Raw genomic sequence first — 16731 nt, forward strand, 5'->3', positions numbered from 1 at the left:
GCAATGAATTTTGATTTTTTATGATTAACACTATTTTCTATAGCATACATATAGCACATACATATGTATATATTATATTCATATTACATAGAAATGTTAAAATTCTTATAATATTGAATTTAATATTTTTATACTCGTATTCTTGTTAGAATTAAAAGTGTTGTATTATCATTAAATTAATGAGGAACAACATTAAAGAATGATAGAGAAACATAAGATTTTTATTTAATTCTTATTTAAATTTAAATGTCTGTCGATCATGTCTGTGCACTCTTTGGTAGTAAATTCTACTGATCCGATTTTAATTAAAATTTGTATCTAAATTCACTTTGTTTATTTGTCGAATCGAATTAATTTTGCAGTTTCGATCAAACACATTATTTCATTTTTGGTATAAGTTGACTTGAAGGAACTATTTAAGAGTAGATGTTTAATATTTTGTTAACTTGAATTTTAATTAGGTTTTCCTCAATGTTAAATGAAATTTTATAAATTATTGCAACTTCAATGGAATTTTACATTTTAAAATGCTTCTAACTTATTTACTTCTAACTACTTTTCAAGATGATTTAAGCTTTTACCAATAATATTATAACTATACTATGAAAACAATGTTAAATTTTGTCTATCCAAAACAATTCGCAAAGCGTATAAGAGTATACTTAACATATAACTAAAATATATTGTATGTATATGCATGTGGTCTATTTACAACCCATATAATTCTACATATACACCTATATATATGGTGGGTTCAGTAATTTTAATGAAATTTTCATTAATAAATTTTTAATTACATTAACAGAAATAGATATTTTTTTTATTTTTAAGAATTTCAGTATAGATGTAGGGTTTTAAAAAAAAAAAAGAAATTTTTTTTTACAAAACAAAATCACATGTTTGTGCATATGTACTTGTATTAAAAAACTATGAACTTTTTTTTAAATATTTTTCTATCGAATACGTACTTGCTATATGCATATTTTAACATTAAAATCACAAAAATATTTTATTTAATATTATAAATAAATATTTTAAAACGTCAATATTTTAATACAATTCTATTTTATAGTTTCCAAGTATAATTTCTGGAAATAGTTTCTATTAAAAAGAAGGAATTCGTTTTAATAAAAAACAATTTCAATATTATTTTTAGAAATATTTTGTTTTTATAAAAATTTCATAATAAAAATTATAAAAAAATTTCCATATTTAAAATTATTATTTGTTTATAAAATCATTTTATCATAAAAACAGAAGTATTTTATTTCTTGATGAAATCGATGAAGAGTTGTCAGAAGTATTCAAAAATGTTTTGTACACACCACAAAGTATTTGAAGTAAAATTTTAATATTGGTTGAGTGAAAAAATTTCTATTTAATAAATTTAAAATTATTTACGTATAAGAAGTTCAACATAATGTACATAGCTATATCACAGCTATTTGTATAAATAAAAAAATTTTAAATTATAAGAATAATAAATTTTAATAAAAATCAAGTTCAATGAATTATTTTTAAATAAAGAAATCCTTTTATATTTAGACATTCAAAAATTATGACTCTAAGTATAATAAATGGTTGATCGATAATCTAAATGAAAATAATTTTTAAAATCAATTGAGATGCTAATGAACATTTAAAGTCTATGTAATTTAAATAAATATTTTATTGAACTTTTCATTTTTATTTGTGAATAAAAATATCCAAAAATTTATTGTTATTTAAGGAAATTCCATTAAATTCAGTGTAAAAAAAAATAATGTAAAAGACAAAGATCTTTGTAATTGAGTTTTATAGATTTTCATTCATTACGAAAATATTTAAACAAAAGAAATTATAATGAATAACAACTGCTTAATTTATTTCTTTTACGTATCTCATATTTACAGCTATAAAATGTCGAAAAATGGGTAGAATTTTTATTTAAATTTGATTGAAAAAAATCATAGGCTTTCTTTCATGTCGATCAAATTATCCATAACACGTTGAAAATTGTTTAGAAGAAAAAGTGAAATTTTATTAGAAAAATTTGTGTATTTTAATTTCTTAATACCAGAGCAAGTCTTGGAAATGAATAATTAAATTTTATATGTATGCGTTAATTAATAATCTTCTACCGTATTTAAGGATATTAGCGAAATTTGTTGATATTTAATATTACAATTGTATTTGCAAATAAATTGTCATACAAATTTTTCAGTAAAATTTCATTCCAGAAAATTATTCTCTTCTTTGACCAGATATAAGTTTTCATAAATTTTGAAAATAAATGTACAAGGAACATTTTCATAATTTAAAGTTTAGTCTGAATAGATTTATTGCAATTTATGTTTTTTTTAATTAAATTTTAATCGGAGTTCCATGTAAGCTATAAAGGATGAATCAGTAAACATCAATGTCAAAGCACAAAAGCTTCCATCCTTTCCAAAATGGAATTTCATCCAAATTCTTTATTGTATACATACTGAGCTAAATAAAGTTGGATCAAACCAATGGTTTGTAATGTATCATTTTTTCTTCAACAAGTTAAAGTATTGCTTTTAAAAACAATCCAGCTACTACGTTATTAAAGTTAATTTCATTCATATACCGAAATATTTCCAAGATTGTATACATTTAGGATTGGAAGTGTATGCAATCTTTGAAAAAAAAACAAAAAACATTTAAAGAAGCGTTAACATAACGCTCGAATTGAAGGGTAAATTGCGTGAGTTAAAAAAATAATTGTATTTTTTGATGGCATAGCATTTACTTTTAGCTTTCTGCATTTTTAGAAATTTAGAATAGAATTTTTTCTGACGGAATAAACTTTTTACTGCTTCTAAAATTTTCTTAAATTTCAGACGAGTTTTGGATAACGGTTAATATTAACAGGCATTTTGACTTTTTAATATTTAATTATGTTGGACCGCGGTAGAAAAAAACCCCACTCTATTTTTCTGCATTAACAAAATTTGAAAAAAGTTTATGATTTCTTTAAAACAAGTAGTCTAAGAATGGAATTTAAAGGCTTTTGGTCATAGCTTTCATAGAAATAAGTGTAGAAGTTTTATAAAGGCGTCCACGAATATATAGACGAATAGACAGAGTAGTGAAACTAATAAGCACTTTTTTTTCAAAATGTTTTTTGAAAAATGCTAGAAAATTTTTGGTATATGTTACATTTGTATGAATTGTATAAACTATGCATTTTTTACATGTTTTTAAAACACATTTAACAAGTTTTACTCAAGAGCACTCAATCGCTTGTAAAACTTGTAAAACAAGCCTCCGATGGTCCGATGGTACCGAAGTGACTAGCATTTATTTATATGCAGAAAACCTTTACCTTTTACCAGAAAACCATCAATTACCCTTTTTTATCCGCAGGCTCGAAAACGAGTATATGTGCAATATATAAAAGCAGCACGGCGCATTTAATCAGTTTTCATTAACAAATTTTTCGTTCTTACTAATTAAATTCTTATAATATAATATAGTTTTTTTAAATCAAAAGATTTCTTAACTATTTAGCGAAAATAATCAGAAAAATTTAAATGGGATCGCATTTTAGGCAAACAAATGAATAGATTTGATGGTTTTACAAATGACTTTATTTGTCTACATTGTCTACATTTATTTGTCTATATGAAGTACCTAGACATATTATGACACGAATATTTTATATGTTATGCAAATACATTCATAAGTAAGTACCTAAATATTTATTTAAATATGAAAAAATTGAAGATAAATTCAATATTAAAAAAAAATATTAAAAAATTTAATATTTTTAATATTTTCTTAAAGACAACTTTGCCTTACCCATTGCCTAAGATTTTTCGTTTCTTTTAACAATCTCTTGAATTCAATAATATTTCCATTATAAATGCAAAGGCTGATATAAAATTGCTTAAAAGAATTTTTCATTTTAACCAAATTTCCCATCATTGTTTTTTGCGGCATATAGCTAAGGAAATACTAAATTATTTATTATCTATAAATTTAAGAATTTTTGAAGCTTTTATTCTTCAGGGTCGTTTACGCTAAATTGCTATTTAGTTTTCAAAATTTTATTCTTACTTATTTTTGTAGATTCTGCAGACGCGATATTAAAAGTTTATTACTAAAATATTTTTATTTTGTTTATCATATTCAGTGTTCTTTTCTAATCTAATCCGAAAAAAATATCAACTATGTAATAAAATGGTATAATTTGTATCAATGTTGTTAAGAACCCTACTTACTCGTATTTCAAAATTAAAGTCATAACAAATTTAATTGATACAAAAATTTTCACTTAATCTAATTGAAATGTCATAAAAGTTATGGTACTCGTATTTAATAAAAATTTAAATTAAATAATATTCTTTAATCTAATAATGTGGAAGATATAAAATGATGTTAATATAAATTTAGATTTTATGACATAAAAATTAAAGAGTATACTGAACAAAAATAATGAACAAAATCACTTTACACCTTAGTTTGAGATGAAATATAATGTTGAATTGAATTTAATGGTATGAGTTCTTTGAATTTCATTAAATTAAAGAACAAAAGAGTCAAATATTGAAAATAATACTAAGAATTATAATTGATGAAAGAAGAAATTAAGAAATATTTTGAGAAAATCATGAAAAGTGATTTGATATTATATTGAAAGAAGAACGAAGGATTAACTAAAATTGAAAAAATGATGTGTTAGAAGGATTTGGTCAGATAAAAATTAATTCCTAATTTGCTATAATTTTTATTAACTTGAATATATAAAAGATAAAAAGTTAATCTACTAAAAATCTTGTACAGATTTTCCTTAAAATTTAATGATTTTAGGATTAACTTGTGTATACAGATAATATGGTTGCTGATTAGGTTTATATACCTGAAGCAAATTTCAATAATACCGAAAACGTATAATATTATGCAAAGTAAGTACAACTAAATTTTATTACTCTTAAATCAACGTTTGTAATAAACTTTTACATTTACAAATTTTTGCAGCCCAAAGGGAAATTATTCAATGAGTTTTTATTATTTAAAGTTCGGGACAAAATTACATTATAAATGTTAGTATTGTCACAAATCAAAGGATATAGTTAGAGATCAGTTCCTAGAATTACCAGCAATTTTCACCGGAAAAAACTTTCGAATTCCGGGAAAAAAACTATGGATTTCACGGAAAGTATAGTGTGTTTTACTTTTTTAAGTAAAGTCAATTTAAAACTAAGTTTGTCTAGTTACTTTTTACATTCTTTCAACATGAAAATAGCAGACTTAATAACTTAATAAAATAATACAATTTATATGAGATTACTGGAAAGCTTATCAGTACCACTAACTTTGAAAGCTTAAAACAAGCGCTCATGAGAAACCAAATCTACATCTACAGAAAATTAGTACAATTTTTCTATATCAGGCAATATTGTAGAAGCAGATTGAAAGATTAGTTAATTATGCTTTTTAGAGCACTGTTTTATGATAAAATATGTTTTAAAATATCAATAAATTTAAATTTAAAGTTTAATTAATAATTTTATAATATTGAAGAATTTATGATTATTATTCTGTAGTATTTCTGATATTTTTTCATATTAATAAATCTATTTAAAACAGCTTTTTATTGGAATCTCTAACGAATGTTATATATACATATAACACATAATAAGTATTTAAATATAATAATTGTTTTTTCCGGGAATTTCTAGGAATCCGAATTCTCGGAAGGAAAAAGAAGCCGGAAAATGCATATCTCTTTAGATTTAGTTATACAATGAAAACAAAGCAAATAAATTGATTCAAGTTTTAGTATTTTTCAGCTTTTTTAGGGTAATGCGTTACGAATGTTTTAGAGTAACGCACTATGAGCTTATTGCAAATTTCTATATTTTGTGTCAACCGGTTTTTAATTGACGATTTTTTAATTACATATCATCTTCATTATAATTATTATTAATCATCAAAAAACTATAAAATGTGTTTGAATTGTGTTTATTGTCCAGCAAAATGATATCAAGGAACGAAATCATAACAATAGATGCTTTTTATAGTACATTTGACCTACAAAATTCAAAACAAAATTTATTTTTGGGAAGTGGAGATTTTATATATGTATATATACATGTAGATATAGATTTTATATATACGCATGTAAGATAATTGTTATAATATATAACTATAATTATACAGTATAATACAAAATATTTCGATTTGTTTTTATTTTCATAAACAAAATATTTGTAGAATTTTTATATTGATTTCAACACTTCTAACGAAATAAAAGCAATTTGATCAATATTTTGGTCTGGAAGCTGGCAAAAATTTTTTTTTTTAAACAATAAGCATTTTTTTCTCATTAATTGTTGTTATATTTATAAGTTTTGTTTATATTTCGCTTTTTCACCGGAAGAAAATGAGTTCGGTGTTCATTTTTGTAAACGATTAATTAATTTAAATAGGTTTTTCAAAGTTGAAATGAAGCTATTTTAATTTAAAAAAACAAAAATATAAGAAAATTACATATGTACAATAAATTTATTATGTATAAAATCTTATGTACCCCAAATTATGATAGAAATATCATGAAAAGTTAATTAAGGTAAACATAAATTAAAAGAAAAAAGATTAAAATCAATGTGAAATCATCTGAATTTTTTTGAAAGTGTGATGAGGGAAAATCACACTTTTCAATCTGGAAGACTTTGGAGGAATTTTTAATCTGGAAGACCTTTTCATTAAAATTTGACGTTGTCAGAAATTAAGTAAAAAATTTATGAATCTTTTCAATGATTTTAAGAATGTTCCAAATATTTTAAAGAAAAGGTGTCAATGTCAAAAGTTGTAAACTAAGTTTGAACTTCAGATGAAATTCAACTTAAATAAGGAGAACATAATCATTTTTCACTTATCCTTCTTTTATTTTTTAATTTAATACTCGTTTGTAAAATTAAATTTTAGTTAAATTAATTGTCAAAAACATGTCTTGTGTCATAAATCGGTAAATTTTTGAAATAATATTATTTATTTTTTAAATTTTATTAATTATTTTTAATTTAGTGTTTGCTCTTCAAAAAAAAAAGTTTTATAATTAAATATTCTTGTACAAATCATTCTAAATTCACTTTTTCAACAAGTCGAAATATAAAAATCATGAAATATTTAAAAGAATATGTTAAGTACTTGAAGTAGTAGTGAAATTTTTTGAGGTACTTAAGAAATTTAGTTACAATTCTACAGATTTTTCAATAAGTTTTATTAAAAATTTCATATGATCAATGTAAATTAGAAATTAATAATTCAAATACATTTTTTTCTTTCATAAATAACTGATAATTATTGTTATCTATAGTATATCGAATTTTTGTTACATTCCATTCATTTTGGAATCAAATCCTTGATCAAATCCTGATTTAACTAACAGAATGATAAACGGACAAACCGGCAACCGATAGATTGACTCTAAAAGTAGTTTATTTACGCTTCCCTACTAAGCAGAAGTGTGAATTTGTTATCATATGTGCAAGTAAAAATGAAAAACTATGACTGTAAGTGCGGTGTTGCCATATTAATTCATGCAAAATTTCAGTATGTACTGTGTTTTCATTTCTAAGATATGGCCAAACTACTATTCAAGTTGTATGGCAGTTATCGTAAGCAGCCAAGAAATTTTACTTGTTTTCACGCAATTTCTATATATTCCAATAATTTCTGTGATAATGCCAAATAACTTTTGGAGTTGTATGGCAGCTACCAGAAAAATTCAAGCAACTTCAACGACTTTTATTAAAGATATTCAATATACAGGGTGATTCTGAAAGGTATACAGCAACATATCGCATTGGTTAGAGCGTCGAAAATGGGTAAAACATTTGTTCCGGACTGGTTTTCAAAACTCAAGGATTTCCGAATTCCAGGGATTTTAACGAATTTTCACGAAATTTTTATTTATCCAAATTTTTTTGATTATAACTTCCGTTCTGAAAAAGATTAAGACTTTAAACAAACAGTTTCTGAAAGGCGTAGTAAAGTGCTTAAAATGAAAATGTTGCTTGATTCAGTATTTTAAGTACCTTTGGAATACAAAGCATTCGAACTTTAGGCAAGCTCAAATTTTTCCCTTGTTTTATTTTTTCAGTTTTTTCTAACTAGATAATTTCGTAAGAAATTTTTTAAAACCTTGAAAAATTTTTTTATAGAATTTTGGCCAGCCGTTTAAGCTTCAATTTAAGCCGTCAAGCATTAAAAATGGTACAGAAGATATAGCTAAAAACCACAAATATTGTGAGCCACAAATTCAAGTGAAATCAAACCGGATGTTGTTTATAAAACTAAAATTAAATTCAATTTAATATAATTCCTTTTTCCAAAAATTTTACAAATTTCTCAGAACAAACACCAAATTTTCCTATGAAATTTGACTAAATCGGCAAAATTTTATGATTTTCTTCTTTCAAGTCTATTTCTATTCAATGGCATGTTGTAAATTAATTGCTTTACTGGAAAACCTATTTTGTTGCATTAACCGGATACCAATTTTAATTTTTTTAAAATTTATTAATTCCCTTAAATTATTTATTAATCATTTATTTAATAATAAGCTTTATAATGTTAATGCCATATCATTTACAAACTCCATTTTGTGTAAAAAATTAAATTTCCCTATTAAAAAAATTTTTTCTAATAGAATAAATGTCAAATTTATATGGCACATCTTTAAAAATTCGCTCCAGCTGGATAATTTTTATAACTTCAGATGTTAAATGGTGTCCAGATTCCGAAAATTATTTTTTCAAATTTTTAAATTGCACTCAATGTGAGAAAAATGCATTTAAAAATCTCAAACCATATAGGTACCATTTCTTACAAAAACTGGCAAAAATCAAAAACCTATCAATTTTCTTTAGCAAGAAAAGTTTCCAAAAAAAATTTGTTGATTACTAGATTTTTTTTTTTCCTAATAGAAAATTCTAGTTTTTCTTTTCAAAAATTTCAAATTTTTTCAAATTCAATTTTTGTTTTTCAAATTAAAAGTTTGTATAAAATTTCGTTTCAATTTTGTTATTACTTCAATAAAAACATTAAAATTCAGATGGTTTAAAATTTTCAGAGCATACTGGTTCTTAAAAATGTCAACTGTTTTTTGAGTGACTCTCGTCATCCAAAATTAATGACAGTTGATAATTACAGCGCTTAAAATAAGTAAAAATCAAATATAATGAAAAGTTGGGGCTTAAATAAAAATTTTGTGAAAATTCTTTAAAATCACAGAACTCGGAAGCCCTTGAAATTTGACACCCAGTCCGATCTACAAGCGGACCCCAGCTACAAGAAGGAACCAAGCAATTTCAACGATTAATGACTTTTATCAAGCACATTAGCGAAATTTCAATACCACAGCTGTTATAGTTTCTGAGATATAGCCACATAAATTTGGAAGTAGTATGGCAGGTACCCGAACCAGTACCACAATCAACTAATTTAAACAAAATCCTTGCATTTATTATAATAAATAATTTGTGAAAATTTGGTGAATTTAGCTCAATTAGTGTTGAAACTAAGAAATAATGGTGTACATCTCAGACCATTATTTCTTATGTATGGAGTTATGTATGGTAAAGCGAATTCAGTATGATCTTCGAATTGAATCGCGACTAATTAATAAAAGCTGCATTTGTGCATGGTTTATAATTATAAGAAGTTTTCAAAACTTCAACACTATCTTTACAAACTACAATAATTATTTTGATTCCAAAGTTTGCTAATAATTAATTTAGAAACTTGCCAAAACAAAACATAAAAATGATTATTTTATTTTAAAAAGATTTTATTATTTCAGGTACTTCCACATATTTTGTTATACTGTAAAGTTTTAAAAGTATTTAGATTATTTATAATTTTTGTAAGAAATTTTATAAACATTGCAATTTTTAACAAATTATTATGCATAACTTTCCATAATTTTTAATAATGGTGTTTATTTTTTGAACAAAAATTATGTACAAATGTTTTTGTTTAAAATAATCTGTTTAAAGTATTTTAGCCGCAGGAGTGCATTCAATGTAAACGTGAAAAGTTGATTAAAAATTATTTAAATGAAAAATTTCTTGCTTTGAGAATTTTATTTTACGAATTTAGTCATATTAAATTTTGAATTTATTTAGCATATTAAGATGTTAGCTTGACTTATGTATAAAATAATTATTTTAATTTTTTTGTATATTTATAAAGACAATTTACTGAGATTTATTAATTTTGAAAGTTATCTACAATATTTTAAGAGTAAATAATCTTTTAAATAACACATAACTTCGTATGAATTTTTGAGTTCCATAATAAATTTTTATTTGAAAATTAATGTAAACAAAAAATCGAAAAATCCAAAGCAACTATAAGTAAATTTATAGTTATCTCGTATAATTAGGGCTGTCGTTTTGCTCCGACTTGAAAATTTGTGTCCCCTGCTCCAAAATATATTTGCATTTTGGCTCCGATTTTGTTTTTTCCTCAGTCAGGCCCAAAAACAATATTGATAATTATTCTTAAAAAAAAAAAAGTTCATAACGTGAACGTCAGCAGATGAAATATGTTTGTAGAGAATTTTTTCAATAGACGATTATATTGCAATTTCGACATTTTAATGAAAGTTGACCGAGCCTATTTTTGACAACTTGGAAAATTTATTCAAAGCGCCTTCACTTGAGTGCATTGTAATGCGGCTATTTTCTTCTATTAATTAGATTTAAACTATGTTGAAATGGTAAGCAGCATTTTAAATTCAAAAGAATTATATTAAAATATTGATGCGAAAAGCTGGGAACCAAGTTGTGATCTTCTTTAAACTTACAGTAAGAAAATTTGAAGCATTGTAGATTGTTTTTTTATGAAATAAAGGAATTGGCTCCATTTTTTTTTTTTGAAAATTGCTCCCTTTTTTGAATATATGTGCTCTCCATTAAAAAAATTTAACGACAGCCCTGCGTATAACCAACAAACACAAGTAGTCGATTATATGAAGAACAACCGGTACGAGTATAGTATAGTTCTTCCTGAATTTTTCGTATATATGCTCTTCAGCAAAAGCCAATGTTTGGTTTATTGGCAACGACTTATTATACAACATCGTGTAAAAGTTTCGAAAAAACATTTTTTAAAAACATTATATTTCATTTCATTCCTTCCAAGAGAGATAAACTCTCAAAGAAAGAGATTAATAAGAGAGAAAAAACATGAAACTTAAAGATCAAGGCTTAAAGAGAGAGTGTTTATGGGGAACAAATTTTGAAATGAAGTACAATGGTACTGTTATACAAAAAAATTTCAAAAAATGTAATATTAATCTTTATTTTCGATTATTGTATACATGTACATACATGTATACATGCATATACATGTACCTACATGCTTGGAGAAACGTAATTCTAGTAATATTTTTTAATTTATAGAAATAATCCGTTTGCTAAATGGTTAATCTCCTACATATATTATACGCTCAAAAAAAATGTGGCTTCATCTCATAAATTTTCGGTTGCGATAGTCGATAAAAATAACATACAAACAAAGTTTCAGTTGTCCTTTGCTTCTAAAATTGAAAAATGAAAGAAAAAAAATCTGATGTGGTCAGCACATAACCGACCGCATTGTGTATTGTCTAGTTAAATGAAAGTGTTACAGAATATTATAAAAATGTCTGTTAAATACTTCTTTCCAATTTTTAGGACATTAGTAAGCTTATAGTTAACATACTTAGAAAAATGTAAATTTGGCTCTTAGTAGTGTTTCGCTTTGTGCCACCCGAATTCCCTGAAATGCTCGCCAGTTAGTTTGGGTAACAACCAGAACTCAAATATCAAATTTCAAGAAATTCCATCAATTTGTTCTGTGGATATGGTGAAAAATGTAAAATCGGCCCGCAAATCAGTTCTCGAGCCCTGATCTTTCCAAAAAAGTTATATGTTCATTGCTTTAATATGAGGAATTTATATATTAAATTTCAATGAAATCGGTTGATTATTTCTCTTTATATACACAAAAATGTATATTTGGCCCGTAGTAAACGCCCAGTTACTGGTGCCTGATTTCTTCCAAAAGTTAGGAATTTTTGCGTATGATCGAGAAAAGCTTATATATGAAATTTCAAGTAAATCGGTTGAATACTTTCTTCAAAATGGTGAAAAATGTAAAATCGGCCCGCAAATCCGTTTTCGAGCCCTGATCTTTCCAAAAAATTTATATGTTCATTGTTTTAATACGAGGAGTTCATATATCAAATTTCAATGAAATCGGTTGATTATTTCTCTTTATATACACAAAAATGTATATTTGGCCCGTAGTAAACGTCTAGTTGCCGGTGTCTGATTTCTTCCAAAACATACGAATTTTTGCGGACGGTCGAGCTAAGCTTATATATAAAATTTCAAGTAAATCGGTTGAATACTTTCTTCAAAATGTTCAAAAATGTAAAACAGGCCCGCTAAAAAGTGCAGTTCCCGAGGCCTGATATATACCAAAAGTTGATCGATCCGTGCCATGGTGGAAACAAACTTACATATAAAATTTCATCAAAATCGGTTCAGCCGAACTTGAGATACACGCGTGCACACACAGACCGACAGACGGACAGACCGACAGACCGACAGACCGATAGACCGACAGACCGACAGGTTGCTAAAAATAGTTTATTTACACTTCCCTACTATGGAGAAGTGCATTCCCACCGAAAACTCAATATGCAAAATTTGTTGCCATCACATAACCTACCTATTGTTTACACAATACGGTCGGTAATTATCATATCAACAGCTCTTTTTTTAAGAAATTTAAATTATGAATTTTTTGAAATGATTTGCAGGTCTATTCAACATTTTTAGTGCAAAGTATTGCAAATGCAGTCACATTTATTTTTTTTTTAATTAGTAAATTTGAATTAAATACTCTGCAAATTGGTCCTACAAAACAAATTTTACTGAAACTTTATTTGATTCGAAATGTCAATTTTGGAGTTGGAACATTTTGCTTTTTAACGCGTCAAATGGGTTTCGTTTCAAATAACCTAACGATTTGTTCATTTTTTGTGATCTATGCTGATTGAAGTATTTTATTTTTTTTTTAATTTTGAATTGAACTACCAAAAATGTAATTATTTTGACTACAATTTGTTTCATATCGAAAGCTGTATTAAAAGAAGTACTTAATAAGTTTAATTAAAAGAAATGTAAGGATAGGAAGTACATACTCTCGGTAGCATTTAAAAGTATTTGGAGTATGTGTTTGTAAAAATTTAGTTTTTTCTCATTACTTTAAAGTAGTTTCGAAATTGGAATACCCAAGCATATGCTTTCAAATTAATAAAAAAGAAAATTTGATTTAAATTTTTATTTTTCTAAATAATATTTCCTCACACAATTTTAATAATATCAATAAATTTCAAGGTTCTAAAATTTTGTGATTACTTTTATTTTAAACATTCATGAAATTGTTAATTAAAACATTAGGCATTTTAAATTTGTGAATCAAATTATTTCATAATAAAATATATTTGTTTAAATAACATGTGAATATTAATTAATAAATGAATTTTATTTCATTTTCAGAATTTATATGGGTGAATGAAAATTTCTTCTCAACAAAAATATCATAAAATATTATGAAAGCAATATTATTTTACATTGACCTATTAAATGAGACGTTCTTTTTCGAATTGCGTTTGGAATAATAAAGTAAGAAGGAGAGATGTTGCTAGCAGGTAATCATGCTGAAGAGACATCAAAGCACAATAAAAATAAATAAATTTCTCTCGCGTGGTCTTATTATTAAAAGGATCCTCAAACTTTAAGTTTTTAACAGACATTTTTTTTTAAATAAGTTTTATGTTGAAGAGCGAAAAAAACAGCGTTATATTTTTAAGACATTGATAAATTACAACAACGAAAAAAAAGGAATTATAAAAGGAAAAAGCCAAAGATAAAGAGCAGGGAGAAAATTTCATAAATCATGTCTTCAAAAAAATTGAAATTTCTATGGAATTCCGGTACATTTTTAGTAGTGTTAATAAACAATTTCGGTAAGTAATGAAAATTAAATGGAAAATAATTTTTCATTTTTAAAAAATTAAATTAAATTTTATCTTTAATTCCCTTAAGAATTCTGATTAATAGTTTTTACCATTTTTAATTATATAAAAATTTCACGAAAATTTTTTCAGCTTTTAATGAAAATCAAATCAAATTGTTGACAAACCTTCGTAATTTTTTATTTAGTAAAACTTCGCTTAATAGGAAATACGTTTTGTTTGCGATTCATTACAAATTTTTTTTTTATGATTTTTCCATCACCATGAATCAAGTTGTTAAGCTCTTATTTATAATAGAAATAAATTTGTTGCTTGATGGCTATTATTTTATGTAATTTTTAATTTTAAATTATTAATTAAGTAAACTTCATAATGATTAATTTGAGGTTTTTGTTATTTTCTTGCGAAACTATTTATTGAAACTTAAATTTGGACATTGCTTTTCTACAATTTTTTGCGAATTGTGAAAAAATTGTCAAATATTTACTTTTAAAATTATTTTTTCAATAGAAAAATTAAGCGAATTTCCTTTGCAACTAATCACAGATATTTTTTATAGTGTTGTAAACAAGATATATTTGGCTATTTTCTTAAATAAAAAATTCCATCATCTTTCGAGTTAACAGTTGACATTTTGAGTTTTAGTAAAATATTCAAAACAAAACAAAATTTTTGGGTTTTAGTGATAGTGGTAAATTGTTACCAAAATTTTCCATTGTTTGCAAACTTCCTTATTTAGTATTCTAATAAAAAATATTATATAAGCATAATTGCTAACCAAAATTTATTTTAAGAAAATTTTACAAATTTTTAAGACATAAGTAACCCAAATTATCTTTAAATTAATATTTAAATAGTATATGTATTATATTCAGTAACAATTTGTATATTAATATATTTAAGTAGAACAATAAAAATTACTAATTGTAGGTGTTATTCTTGTGTACTGGATATTTTTATGGTACATACGGCGGTAAATTAAAAATGTAATGCTTTTGAAATAAAAACTTCAAAGTCTTGGATTAAAAATTAAAAAACAACAAACCAAAAAATATGAAATTTATTTGTTTAACAAACAAAAATACGAATAATTTCTTAAATCTCTCTTATCATTATTAAAACAAACACTATGTTGTCTATGTGTTATTTATATATGATAATCAAAATTCAAAGAAATAATTCTTATTCGAGTAAAATAGATGCTATTAAAAAATGTATATGTATGTATATAATAGACACATTTGAGAAAAGTCTCTTGATTGTAATACAACATTTTGGGGGAGAAGGAACCATAATTTTTTATCTTTACGTGATATTTTATATATTTGTGTATACCAATACCGTCTATATTTACAAGGCATTTTTCCGGCAAATAAAAAACATTCTTATCAAATCTATATATGAACGATATCAACATATTGTTTAATATCTACATATATTATATGTATGTATAATTGTAGCTGTATGTTTTCTATATTATTCTACGGTTTTTTGGAAAATTTCTGTTATGTGCTTTGAATAATGTTTCTAATTTGTTAAAAAATATGATAACTGTGAACACATGTATAAATGTATGTAGTTGAGTAATTTACGTAAAATATTATAGAAATATAACTGCATTTATATTCAGTTATATGTATCAATAATTTGTTGATATAGAGCGGTTACATGTACTGAAAATGTACCAATATTTTGTTGATAAAATCGTAAATGATTAGAAATTTAGGTAATTTTGGTTGACGGAATTTCATTATGTGCATGTATATGTATGTTTAATGTAGGATTTTAATTATTTAAATATAAAATTATTAAAAGCGAAAAAAAAAAATGAAAAATTTATTAAACTTGATTGTGTTTCTGAACATTGAAAGAATATTGAAGTGTTGGTTTAAGGCATTTATTACACACATAAATTGTTATTAAGTGACATTAACACCAAGAGCACATTCTCTTTTGTTTTTAAGTATATGAAATTAAAAATTTAATTATTTTAATGTTTTTGCTCAATAGAATATAATTATTATGGCGCATAAAAGAATGCGTAACTACATTTGATAAAAGTATTGATTTGAAGTTCTGTAGGAAATTGTAGTACGTTTATTGTACTGGCAGAAAAGATGTGAGAGAATCAAGGTGCTTTTGTATAAAAATTGTAAATTTTGTTCCAAGATATCGAAATATATGAAAAGTTTCAAACGAAAATTGATATCTATGATGATTTGAAGTATAGGATCGAGTAGAGAGCCAAAATTCAGTAAATTTTTGTAGAGTACATAGTATCTAATTGGAACTTTTTTTATGCTAAAAGCATTTTAAGAAAATTGGACGAACTTTAATATATACCTAAGATTTTTGCTAATAACTTTCGTTCGAAAAAGATCTTTCCAAAACTGCTTTAAACAAACAGTTTTGGAAAGGCGACACTAAACTCTAGGGTGCTATAGTTATTAATATATTTAGATAAATTATTTATTTTTGTCTAAAAACTGCTAAATTTCAGATTCCTACAAATTGCCGTTTAAAAGAAAAACTATATCATAAATTTGAAAAAATATAGAGTATGAAACTAGTAAGCATTTATTTTCAAAAATATTTTGAAAAAGTGCTACATATACTCGATACAATACTTACGTGCTACAACAAATGTTTGAAATAAAATAAAAACAACGAAGTGATTAGAA

The 16731-nt window shown here is 24.7% G+C and overlaps 1 protein-coding gene across 1 annotated transcript in view; it reads left to right on the forward strand.

Annotated features, from left to right (window-relative positions):
* LOC129618849 (relaxin receptor 1) overlaps positions 1–16731 on the forward strand; it is a 100833-nt gene that overhangs the window by 40805 nt on the left and 43297 nt on the right. Inside the window, exon 2 of the mRNA XM_055533874.1 lies at positions 13572–14041. Coding sequence (XP_055389849.1) covers positions 13972–14041 — 70 coding nt within the window. The 5' untranslated portion in view covers positions 13572–13971. The remainder of the gene's footprint in view (positions 1–13571; positions 14042–16731) is intronic.

Source organism: Condylostylus longicornis, unplaced genomic scaffold (genome assembly GCF_029603195.1).
Source record: "Condylostylus longicornis isolate FDR11 unplaced genomic scaffold, ASM2960319v2 ptg000001l, whole genome shotgun sequence".
NCBI classification, from domain to species: Eukaryota; Metazoa; Arthropoda; class Insecta; order Diptera; family Dolichopodidae; genus Condylostylus; species Condylostylus longicornis.